We start from the raw sequence: 12,595 nt of genomic DNA, 5'->3' as shown, positions 1-12,595 counted from the left end.
CAAAAGACTGTATTAGTTTCTGAGTGTAGAGTTTTGAGTTTGTGTTATAATGAAGTTACTCAAGTCTTTTTGTAGTTGTTGGCATTAAACTTACTGGCTGATGTATTTGTTAATTCCCAGACAATATTTGCACAGTTTCAACACAGTCGAGAAAAAGCACTTCCCTCTGATAACATACGGCATGCTCTTGCAGAAAGCTTCAAAGATGAGCAGCGATTTCAGCTTGGTCTTATGGATGATGCTGCAGAGTGCTTTGTAAGTATTTCCAATAATCCTTAAATCAGGATGGTAGTTTGTATTCCTTAAGTGATGTACCTTTTGAGAGAAATAAAACATAAATTTATAACAATGTGTCAGAACTGCTCAGTAGATTCTTATTTTACCTACACTTCAGAGCTCAGCTTAAGTCCATATGGTGTTTTATGTACTTTGGTTTTGATTATTTATGCTGCTATAATTTTTTTTTTTTGTCTTTTTGCCATTTCTTGGGCTGCTCCTGTGGCATATGGAGGTTCCCAAGCTAGGGGTCGAATTGGAGCCATAGCCGCCGGCCTACACCAGAGCTACAGCAACGCGGGATCCGAGCCGCGTCTGCAACCCACACCACAGCCCACGGCAATGCCAGATCCTTAACCCACTGAGGAAGGCCAAGGATTGAACCCACAACCTCATGGTTCCCAGTCGGATTCTTTAACCACTGAGCCACGACGGGAACTCCCTATGCTGCTGTAATTTTTGAATTAAAATACTTAGATGTCACCTATATTTAAGATGTAGTGATTTCTTAGTCTTGTATGTCTTCAGCAAACTATAAATTCTTTCATCAGAAACCCTTTTAAAGTTTGCCTTGCCACATTATTTCCCTGTCACCACTTCTTAGCTTGGGCCTCTACTCTCAGCATTGCTGAATCTTCCTTACTAGTGTCCTTTCAGCCTATCTCCTTAGAGTCTATTTTTGTTTTGGTTTGGTTTGGTTTTTTGGCTGCACTCCATGACATGTGGAAGTTCCTGGTCTAGGGATTGAACTCATACCACAGCAGTGACAATACTGGATCCTTAACCCACTGAGCCACAAGAGAATTCCAAAGAGTTTTTTTTTTGTTTTCTTTTTTGTTTGTTTTTTGTTTTTCATTTTACAGCTGCACTTTTTTTTGTGTGTTTTTTTTGTTTTTGTTTTTTGTTTTTTGTTTTTGTTTTTCATTTTACAGCTGCACTTACAGCATGTGGAAATTCCCAGCCTAGGGGTTGAATCAGAGCTGCAGCTGCAGCTACACTGAATCCAGGCCAAGTCTGCAACCTATACTATAGCTTGTGGCAACACTGATCGAGGACAGGGATGGACACTGCATCCTCACAGAAACAGCATTAAGTCCTTAACTCACTGAGCCATAATGGGAATTAGAGTCTGTTTTTTAACAGCTACCAGATTAATATAATTTTCTTCAGATTAATGTTGGCTCTCCAAATATTTCTCAGATTCAAATCTGACTCACTTGTGACATTTAAGGATTTTTACATTTAAACTCTAATTTATCTTTTGGCTTCCTTCCTCAATTTTCCTTGATGATTTTCCAGATGATTTCATTCTGTTCGTCAAACATATCTTTTAAATTCCTGTTTTACAGCCTTTGTTCAAGTTCCTGAAATACTCAAAATTTATCCAATCTATTATTTGTTACAGTTCAGTCTAAATCATGCCTACTAAATAATGCATAATCAAAATGCTCCATTTAGTTGTGCAAATTTCTAAAGAATTTATTTCTCTCTACAGAGTTCATTTGGCGTTTATATGTTGTTATTTTTTTAGTGAGCATCTTGACTGTTTCCTTAGATAAAAGGAAAGCTCCTTGACTGGTGCACTGCTTAGCACACTTGCCATATTGACTAAAATGTGACAAAAACAGCACATATAGTCATGAAGTATGCTTTTCATATTTAGCATATAATTGATCCATTACTTAAAATATAAATCTGTTTTGTACAATACTGAACTTTTATCATTTTACTTGCATTTAAATGAAATGTACTGTCCATTATGTAACACTTCATGGAATATCTAAAAATCCAGGCTTGAATAACCAAATGATTATAAATGTCCTGGGGCAGAGGAGAGGAAGTTAACTAGTAAAAGAATCCATTGGTTAAGTTTTAGTAAAAAAGGTAATTTGTTAAAGAAATAAATACTCCTTATTGATCTTTATTACAAACCCAAACTTTCATGAAGTTTGTCACAGAGCAGATTTTTTGCATTATGGTGTTAGTGCAGGTATCATAAGCCTTAATCATTGATATTTTGATTTAAGTTGTATAGACTGTTCAAATGATCCAAGCAAGATTTTGTTATTAATTGCTTTTTCTCAATGTGAGGACGTTGGGAACATAGGGAATTTTGTTTTCTAATAATAAATTCTAGATGTCAGCCACCATGAAATGATTATTTTAAATCTTATTTGTTTGGGTTTATTTTTTTTAGTTGCACACATAGCATATAAGAGTTCCCAGGCCAGGGATCCAATCCGAGCCACAGCTGTGACCAGTACCATAGCTGCAGCAATGCCGGTTCTTTAACCCACAGCACTGAGCCAGGGATCAAACCTGCGCCACCACAGAGACAATGCCAGGTCCTTAACGGGATCTCCCAATTTAAAAAATCTTCATTAAAGTCACATGCTACATTATAGTGTTTGTTTTGCTAAAATATTTTTTTATAGCAAATGCTGCAAATGGCAAATAATTGAACAACATTTGAAGATTTGGTTGAAGAAGGAAGATAAAAAGCTGAAAATATGTATGGTGCTCCTAAATTGAAAAGTTTAGAACATCTTAAGATTTTTAAATTTGTAAAGTTAAAAAGACTTCTATTTTGAAATGTCCTGTGCAAAATTTGCAATTCATTTGTCCTTTAATTTTTAAATTAGGAAAATATATTGGAGAGGATTCATTTCCACATAGTGCCAAGCAGAGACGCAGATATGTGTACTTCTAAATCTTGTATCACTCACCAGAAGTTTGCTATGACTCTGTATGAACAGGTGAGATGGCATAACTATTTTACTAGATACTATATTTATAATTTATAATTGACAAATTAAACATGTTTTCATCTGCAGTGTGTGTGTCGTAGCTGTGGAGCATCATCAGATCCACTACCCTTTACAGAATTTGTGCGGTACATTTCTACAACAGCCCTATGGTAAGAACCTAGAAAAGCATATTCACCAAAGATGTTAATAACACATGTGGGCACATTGAGCATTTATTTTATGAAACTATAATATATATGGATATTTACTCTCCGATTTTAACAAATGTGCTACCATCAGGGGTACTAAATGATGTCTATCTCGGTTGTTTCTGATTTACCACATATAGGTATCACTGAGTGAAATGTACAGAATATTAGTCAAAATGTATATCTACTTATATTTAATAGCAAGTTTTTGGAACCATGAAGGAGAGCTTAAAATGACAGGTTTAATGGTAAATGGAACCATAGATGATTTCTTCATTTTTGCTAAGGTGTTACCTTTGTAGTGGCCATGTCTCCTGTTGATTCCACCATGTCCCTGCTTCGTGGTGGAAGATAGGGTAAGCAGAAAGAAGGAAAGAAGTGAAGATAATCCTCTGTTAGGTGTATTGCATTTAAGGCTTCAACATTTACCTGAAGTAAAAATTTTCCATGCTTGTCTCTGCCCTCCTTCTCTTTCTATCCATGAAACATCAGCTTAGAGATCCAAAAATGAATCCTGGCCTTTACATAATAAGAATTGTTTGAACATTAAAACTGCTATTTTTGTTAAGATTAAAAGCAACAATTTATGGGGAGTTGCTCTCATGGCTCAGTGGTTAACGAAGCTGAATAGTATCCGTAAGGACACAGGTTCAATCCCTGGCCTTGCTCAGTGGGTTAAGGATTCCCACATTGCCATAAGCTATGGTGTAGGTTGCAGACGTGGCTTGGATCCTGCGTGACTGTAGCTGTGGCGTAGGCCAGCAGCTATAGCTCCGATTGGACCCCTTCCCTGGGAACCTCCATATGCTGCAGGTGTGGCCCTAAAAAAGGAAAAAAAAAGCAAAAACAATTTATGTAAAGCCTGGAACATAGTAAACATTTAACAACTGGTATTTAATACCAACAAAGAGAGGAGTTCCCGTCGTGGCGCAGTGGTTAACGAATCCGACTAGGAACCATGAGGTTGCGGGTTCGGTCCCTGCCCTTGCTCAGTGGGTTAACGATCCGGTGTTGCCGTGAGCTGTGGTGTAGGTTGCAGACGCGGGCGGATCCCTCTTTGCTGTGGCTCCGGCGTAGGCCGGCGACTACAGCTCCGATTCGACCCCTAGCCTGGGAACCTCTATATGCTGCAGAAGCGGCCCAAAGAAATAGCAAAAAGACAGAAAAAAAGAAAAAAAAAAAAAAAAAGAGAGATTATATTTAGAATTTAAAGTCTGGGCTTTTGTAGTTTGTGGACCAGGGAGACAGTTAACTTAGAACTACCTTCAGACAGAGCATCTTACCTCATTCATATAGTTGAAAGCAATGGAATGATTTCATGTTATTTTACCTTGTTCCTTACCTAATTTTTTTCATTATGCATCTGCCAAATTTCATGATTTTTAATTTCATGTGAATTTACTTTGTGGTTAATTTTTCAAACAAAATTGTGTTTTAAGACATAAAAAGTGATCATACCTACATGGATAACTTAGTATCTTTGATGCAAATTTATTAGATCTTTGTTAAGTTTATAGGTGAGATTTGGGACTACTTCTTTCTTTTATAGCAATGAAGTTGAAAGAATGATAGAAAGGCATGAACGCTTTAAGCCTGAAATGTTTGCAGAATTGCTACAAGCAGCGAATACAACTGATGACTATAGGAAGTGTCCTGTAAGTATAATTTGGAGAACATTTGTGTTCTTCTCTTTGTAAATTTGAAAATAGACATTTAGAAATTATCAAGCAAACCTTAATTATATCTTAATTAATTTTTAAGAATTTACTTTTTCAGTGTTAGGTAACTTTATACCATGTGAACTGTTTATCTCAAATTATTTCTTTAAAAACTCTTAACTTCTTGAAGGATTTAAGGAAGTGTATGTTAATTTTTTAAGTTGTAAAGTCTATCTTTTGACTAAAGAGAAAGTTTCTTTTTTGTTTTTCTTTAAATAAGCATAACAAGTGAAATATTCTTTTCTCATGTGATGTTATTAATGAGTGGATATGTTTTATATCTGCTTTTTTTAGGTTGCATTGTTGTTGTAACAGATATACAAAAATTATCAAAGAAAAGTACTTTGAATTAAACTTTATGTTTAATCAATCATTAAGACAAGTAATTTGTTAAAAGTCATTTTAATATGATGAAAAAATGTCTAATATATATTAAGGTGTTTATTGCACAATACAAACTTTTAAAGGCATTATCTGTGTTATATCTGTTTCAGAAATACCAAAAGTTGCGTTTTGTGTTTTTCTGTAGAGTAATTGTGGCCAAAAAATAAAAATTCGACGTGTTTTAATGAATTGCCCAGAGATTGTTACAATTGGTTTAGTCTGGGATTCTGAGCATTCTGACTTGACCGAAGATGTTGTTCGGAATCTAGCAACACATCTTTATCTTCCTGGGGTATTACAACTGTTTTTATTTCTCTTCCTTTTTGTTTTCAAATTTCTCTGAACATCCTCTTGTATTATAATGTGCTTTTGTTTTTCATAACTAAATTTTCTTTCTAATGGAAATAATATTCTGATGTAACTATAATGAAGTTAATCAAATTAGGCTAACAGAAATGCCTCTCTTGCCTAGACTAGGAATGGCTTTTAGTTACAAATTAAACTCACACATGTTCTATCTCTGTTTTAATTGTGAATGATGGTGGTATGATATTATATGCATATGTGTACATATTTGTGTATGATAATGATTATAAATATATATTAGAAAAATTTGAGATTTAAAATTTATCTATAGCACTGATCTCCTAATATGCTTATTACCATCTTAATTCATGTATTTTGAATTGGTTTATATTACAATTAAACTTTTAAATTATCTTACATATAATATGTTTAATGTATGTTAAAATATGTGATTCAATCATGAATTATCAGGAAATGTGTAGTTTATCTCAAATTTTGAGTTTATGTAGTTGAAGTGTCAATTCTGTGTTAGAGATACTGTGCTACTGAACTAAGCTGTAGTAAATACATTTTAGTGGACTTAATGTTTCTTATGGACTAATTGAAAGTAGTAATTCTGTTTATAGTGCAATGTAAACAGTACTAATATAAGATCAGTTTGGAACAGTATGTGAAATATTTTTCATAGAGAATCGAATGCATGACTCATCAAATTATTGTTCCTCATTTTAAAGAAGATGCAATATTAAGTATACATTATTTTTAAACAGCTTTTTTACAGGGTTACAGATGAAAATGCCAGAAATAGTGAACTTCACCTAGTTGGCATGATTTGCTACACTAGCCGACATTATTGTGCCTTTGCTTTTCATACCAAGACTTCCAAATGGGTATTTTTTGATGATGCAAATGTGAAAGAGGTAAGTGGCACTTTATTAAGTGGAATAATTAATGTTATTTTTACTTCTTAGGGATAAATGATATGATAATGATAAAAATGATGTAATTATTAAAAAATTATTATATGTAAATATTTAAGATTATTACATTTAAGTACTTATTTACATATAATAATCATTTTCTATAATTATATCATTTTATCATTATCATATCATTAAGTTAATTTAACTTAATTATAATAGCATCATTAAAGTCCTCCAGTATTAAAAATTAGAAAATGAAGTAGATGAAGTAACTACTTTAGACAGTGGATGACATGCAGTTGAAAAGAAAGAAGAGAAACCAACAAGAGGAGCCTTATAATTGACCCCTCTTAGAATTTCTAATGTTTCTTGCCACTCTCTTCTGGCTTGTAGTGTTTCTGTAGAGAAATCAGCTGAGAGCCTTATGGGTTCCCTTATAATCGACTCCTATTATTTCTCCTGCTGCCTTTAGAATCCTCTCCTTATCTTTAACTTTTCTCATTTTTATTATGTCTTGGTATAAGTCTCTTTGGGTTCCACCTGTTTGGGGTCTTTTGTACTTCCTGTATCTGAATAGGTTTCCTTCTTTAGATGTGGAAAATTTTCAGCCATAATTTCTTCAAATATATTTTCACTCCCCTTGTCTTTTTCTTCCCCTTCTGGAATTCCTATTCACATACTGGCATGCGTTATATTATCCCATAGATTTCTTACGTTGCTTTCACTTTTTTTTTTAAATTTGGTTTCCTGCCTATTGTCCTGATTGGGTGATTTCTATTAGTCTATCTTCCAGGTCATTTATTAGTTCCTCTGCATTATTCATTCTGCTTTCCAATGCCTTTAACTCAGCTTTTGTCCCTGCAAATGAATTCTTTAGTTTTTCTTGGTTCCTCCATATAGTTACTAGTTCCTTTCTAAAGTAATCTGCATTACTGTTGATAATATGTTCTTAATTTTTTCACTATTTTCATTACCTCCTTTTTTAATTTGGTGTCTGTTAAGACTATAGACCATGATGAAAAATAATATAAGAGAATGTGTGTGTGTGTGTATATGAGAAATATGTGTGTGTGTGTATATTTATATTTATATATATATATATATATATGTATGACTGGGTCACTTTGCTGTACGGCAGAAATTTGTACAACATTGTAAATCACCTATACTTTAATAAAAAATAAATAGCATTTAATTAAAAAATTTCAAATACACAAAGCAGTAGGAAAACATGATGTATACCCTGAAGGAATATAAATAATAACAGACCTGCTCTGCCATTCCAGTTCTTCAAATCATGTAACATGGAGTGAGCAAACATGGTAGGGGTATGGAGCACACATTCTATCCTCTGAGAAAGTTTATCATCATCATCTCAGAAATGAGGGTTTAGACTTAAAACCAGGTGATTCCTGAGGAAAGTTCCAGGCCAGCTTTGATATTAAATTACTTTAGGAAAAAAAGACCAAGAATGACAGAAATATCAGATAAGAATGCTGAAAGTGCTGTTTAGCTATATAAAGATTTATTAGATAATAGTAAACATGAACTATAAAAATAACTGATAAACTGGACTTGATCAAACTTTTTCTCTTTAGTAAGATATTGTTAGAAGAATGAAAAGACAAGCCATAGACTGGGATAAAATATTTGCTAAGCATATATCTAATAAAGGCCCTATTCAGAGTATATACAGAACCCTTACAATGCAATAATGAAAGACAAAACAATTAAATGTAGGCAAAAGTTTGGACAGTTCACCAAAGAAGATTTATGAATTACCCTTGAAATAATATTCACTACATCATTAGGCATAAAAGAAATACAAGTTCACTTCACAATGAGATTCCATTACTTAACCTGTTAGAATGCCTAAAAGTAAAAAGACTGAATATACCAAGATTTGGTAAGGATGTGGAACAGCTAGATCTCTCAGAAGGCTGATGGAAATATAAAATTGAACCATCACTTTAGAAAAGCTTGTCAATTTCTTATAAATTTATATCATATAACCTAGCACTTCCACTCCTGTGAAAACATGTATCCATACATAATTTGTACTTGGTTGTGGTAATTTTAATCTAAGTAACCAAAATTGAAAACAACTCAAATGTCCATCACCAGGTGACTAGATAAAGAAGTCGTGGTATCACCATACAATGGAACATAATACTTAGGAATAAAGAGGAATGAATAATTGATAACGTGCAACAATGTGGAAAAATTTCAAAACCATACTAAGTGCAAGAAGTAAGACACAAACAACTAAATAATATAATTCTGCTTGTATAGAATTTTAGAAAAGGGAAAAACAAAGTGAGGGAATAGACCATTGATTGCCAGGCATTGCAAAGATGGTACAAGGGAGGTTTTGGGAGTGAGGATTACATTATTGTGTACATTTATCAGAACTCATTTACTTGTACACTATAACTAGATGGTTTTATTTTATTATACTTAAGAAAGCCAATAAAACATTTTTGCTGTAAGTCTTCCACCTGGGGCCCCAGGAAATCACTCTTCTTACTATAGATGAGTTTTGCTCATTCCATAGTTTTATATAAATGGTCTCTTAGAATATGTATTCCTTTGTGGTTGGCTTCCTTTGCTAAGCATATCTTTTAATTTTCATTCATGTTGTGTGTGTCATTGCTTCATTTCATTGCTGTTTTTATAGCAATTTATCCATTCATCTGTGGGGGTATGAATAGTCTTTGTATGAACATATTGCTTTCCTTTACTCTTAGATAATGCCCAGAAGTGGAATTTCTGGGTTGTATAGTTAGTGCCTGTTAAGCTTTACAGGGAACTGGCAAAATATCTCCAGAGTTATTGTACAATTTACATTCCTGCCAGCAGTGTGCTAGTGTTCCAGTTCCTCCACATCTCAGCAGCATCTTAACTTTATGTTGATAGTCATCTTAACTTTAGCCCTTCTAGTGAATGCATAATGTTATCTCACGTGGTTTTAATTTGCATTTCCCTTATGATTGATAATGTTTGAGTATCTTTTCATGTGCCTGTTGACTTTTCTTATGTCTTTTTGGTGAACTGTCTGTTCAAATGCGTTATATATTTTTTAAGTTGTATTAGCTTCTTATTGAGTGGTAGGATTTCTTTTTTTTAAGGCCACACTTGAGGCATATGGCAGTTCCCAAGCTAGAGGTTGAATTGGAGCTGCAGCTGCTGGCCACAGCTACGGTAATGCCAGATCCTAGCCACATCTCAACTTAAGTTCAGCTTGTGGCAAACCAGAGCCTGAGTTGTAGGAATTCTTTATTCACACCAGTCCTATGTGAGATGTGTGTGGCTTTTTTTTTTTTTTTTTTTTTTTTAAATCTTCATAATGGTGTCTTTCAAGGAGCAGAAGTTAATAATTCATTTTGGTGTTCATTTTATATTTTTTTTCCTTCTGTGATTTGTTCTGTGTCCTATCTAAGGAATCTTTACCTTCCACAAGGTTAAGATTTTCTCTGTTCTTCCTGTAAGCTTTATAGTTTTTTCATGACTCATTTTGAGTTAATGTTTGTAATTTTAGTGGATTGGTGTCAAAGTTGATTTTTTTTTCACATGACCATTGAGTTGTTGCAGCACCATTTTTTGACCAGACTCTTCTATTAAATTGCTTGAAGTCTTCGTCAAAAGTCAGCTAACCATGTATGTGCAAAGCTTTTAAAAACTTGATGGTCTAAACCTTGATATAAAAAGTATACACATATTGCTCATCAGTATTTTAATGATGATGTTTAAAAGATTTTTATTTAGACTAGTTAGTAAACAAAATAAAATTAATCATGTAGTGTGATGAACAGTTGAACTGCTAGTATCTGAGTGTCTTTAAAATTTTTTAATATACAGAATAATTTATTGAAGACATAGATTGCAATGTTTGGTTTTTATTCATTGTGATTTTTTTAAAGGTTGGAACTAGATGGAAAGATGTAGTCTCCAAGTGTATCCGATGCCACTTCCAACCACTGCTTTTGTTTTACGCAAACCCAGATGGCACAGCGGTTTCCACTGAAGATGCGCTCAAGCAGGTTATCATCTGGTCACATCATAAATCTGTTGCAGAAAATATAGGTAAGTCTTTTTAAAAGTTCTTTTTTAGTATTTTTTTGTTAGCACAGTCACAGTAGGAATAGGAATAATAATATACTGAATATGAAATGAATGTTGAGGATGATTTCAGAACTGAGTTTCAGTAAAGTGGAGTTCAGGAAAATTCTAATACTTAAAGTTAGTCTTTAAAAAAAAAACCTTTCTTGGGAGTTGCCTGTCGTGGCTCAGTGGAAATGAATCTGACTAGCATCCATGAAGGCACAGGTTTGATCCCTGGCCTCACTCATTGGGTTAGGGATCCAGCATTGCTGTGAGCTGTGGTGTAGGCCACAGACATGGCTTAGATCTGGTGTTGCTGTGACTATGGTGTAGACCAGCAGCTACAGCTCCAATTCTACTTCCTACCCATGGAATCTCCACATGCTGCAGGTGTGGCCCTAAAAAAAGAAAAGATTTAAAAAAAAACCAAAAACCTTTCTCATCTGTGGCCTCAGAAGCACCTTCAGGAGCCACCCACTACAGTGACCACACAAACACGGAAGGGGATACTTGGCTGGTAGCTCTTACTAGCAGTACATATTGAGATTTAAAGTGAGTTAGTACAATGCTGGAAAAGTCCAAAGTAGCTGGGTCATTTTTGGATGCATTACAGAGCATATAGAAATCCTTAAAAAAGAGGTCCGTCCTCTAAGTTTTTAATTAATTTTCTCAACATTACTAAAAATGTCTGAGAAAATGATTCAAACGTCTTTTCTTCCTGTGGAAAGGAGGAAGGGGATGACACATTTTTGTTGTTCTTTTTAAGGATGTGAAAATTCCTCAATTTCTAAGTCAGAAAATTCAAAAGAAAATGGATTTGGTGATCAGACAAAACAGAGGGAAAATCAGAGATTTCAAGTAGATAGTATTTCATCGTTTACTCGGAGCCACATACAAACAAGTGGTGGTAGAGGACCAGGTATGTATTTAAATTGTTATTTTTATACTGTCCTTGAGTAGTTAAGTTTTCGTCTTCACTTATTGAATCTGTAATTCTTGGTAAGGACTAAAAGGAGAGTCCTTAACTAGCTTTCTTTGGCCAGGATGAGAAAGTAACAAATAGAAACAAAATTTTGTCTTTTGACTTAAGCAAGTCTCTGAGACCTGTAATTTATTTGAACAATTTGACCCAGCTAGAGTTTGTGTTTCTCCATGCACTGAAGGCTTTTATATAGCAGGCTGGAGGCAATTTGGACCGTCACTGAAGAAAGCTATAGTATGGCCTTTCCTTCAAGGAGTTAATTATTAACTTGGAGAGGAAAAACACGTTAATAATTTGGGTCATATGCCAAAATTAAAATTAGTATCCATGAATGCAACAGTAGCTTGAAGTTATTATGGTTGTAGTTTATTTTTCACCGTATTTTTATTCAACTGTTTTGTTATTTCATTCCGTAACTTTAATTTTCATAAACCAAGATCTGTGACTAGGGTCCAAAATAAGAGATCACAATATGGTATGTAGTTATGGTTTATAAATATGTAAAACTCTAATTGGGTGGATGTTAAGGATGATTTTGTAAACAACTTTCAAATGTATTAATGAAACGATGTCTAACCATAAAAGTAAACCATTTAGTCAGTGGTGATAAGACTCCAAATTAACAATTATCATTAAAAAGAACTGTAATAAATGCTCTTAAAAGTTCTTAATGGAGCTATACCTTTTCCTATACTCTACCTCGTATGTATTATTGATACTCTTTGATTAAGCCGTTATCTTTTTTCAGAGATACCTACTTTTAAGCATAAAACCATAAAAAGAAACACATGCCCATAATGAACTAGAATCTCTTAATAGTACAATAGACAGAAGCTCAAAGAATGCAGGGAAAAAGTTCTTTTCAATCACTTTTATAATGTTCCTCATTATCTGAATGTACCATATGGGTGAATTGAATTTACAGCTAAAAGTAAAGTTGAATATACTT

General features: G+C 33.8%; 1 protein-coding gene across 3 annotated transcripts in view; it reads left to right on the top strand.

Annotated features, from left to right (window-relative positions):
* Window positions 1-12,595, top strand: part of USP53 (ubiquitin specific peptidase 53) — a 60,508-nt gene that overhangs the window by 30,525 nt on the left and 17,388 nt on the right. For all 3 annotated transcript variants that reach the window (XM_003357043.4, XM_013989339.2, XM_013989341.2), the window contains exons 4-11: window positions 121-255; window positions 2,919-3,032; window positions 3,111-3,193; window positions 4,782-4,887; window positions 5,480-5,626; window positions 6,411-6,560; window positions 10,484-10,646; window positions 11,431-11,583. In XM_003357043.4, the coding sequence (XP_003357091.1) occupies window positions 121-255; window positions 2,919-3,032; window positions 3,111-3,193; window positions 4,782-4,887; window positions 5,480-5,626; window positions 6,411-6,560; window positions 10,484-10,646; window positions 11,431-11,583 (1,051 nt within the window). The remainder of the gene's footprint in view (window positions 1-120; window positions 256-2,918; window positions 3,033-3,110; window positions 3,194-4,781; window positions 4,888-5,479; window positions 5,627-6,410; window positions 6,561-10,483; window positions 10,647-11,430; window positions 11,584-12,595) is intronic.

This window comes from Sus scrofa, chromosome 8, assembly GCF_000003025.6.
Source record: "Sus scrofa isolate TJ Tabasco breed Duroc chromosome 8, Sscrofa11.1, whole genome shotgun sequence".
Classification (NCBI taxonomy): domain Eukaryota; kingdom Metazoa; phylum Chordata; class Mammalia; order Artiodactyla; family Suidae; genus Sus; species Sus scrofa.
Note: the sequence above shows the minus strand (reverse complement) of the source record. Positions and strands in the feature narration are given on the sequence as shown.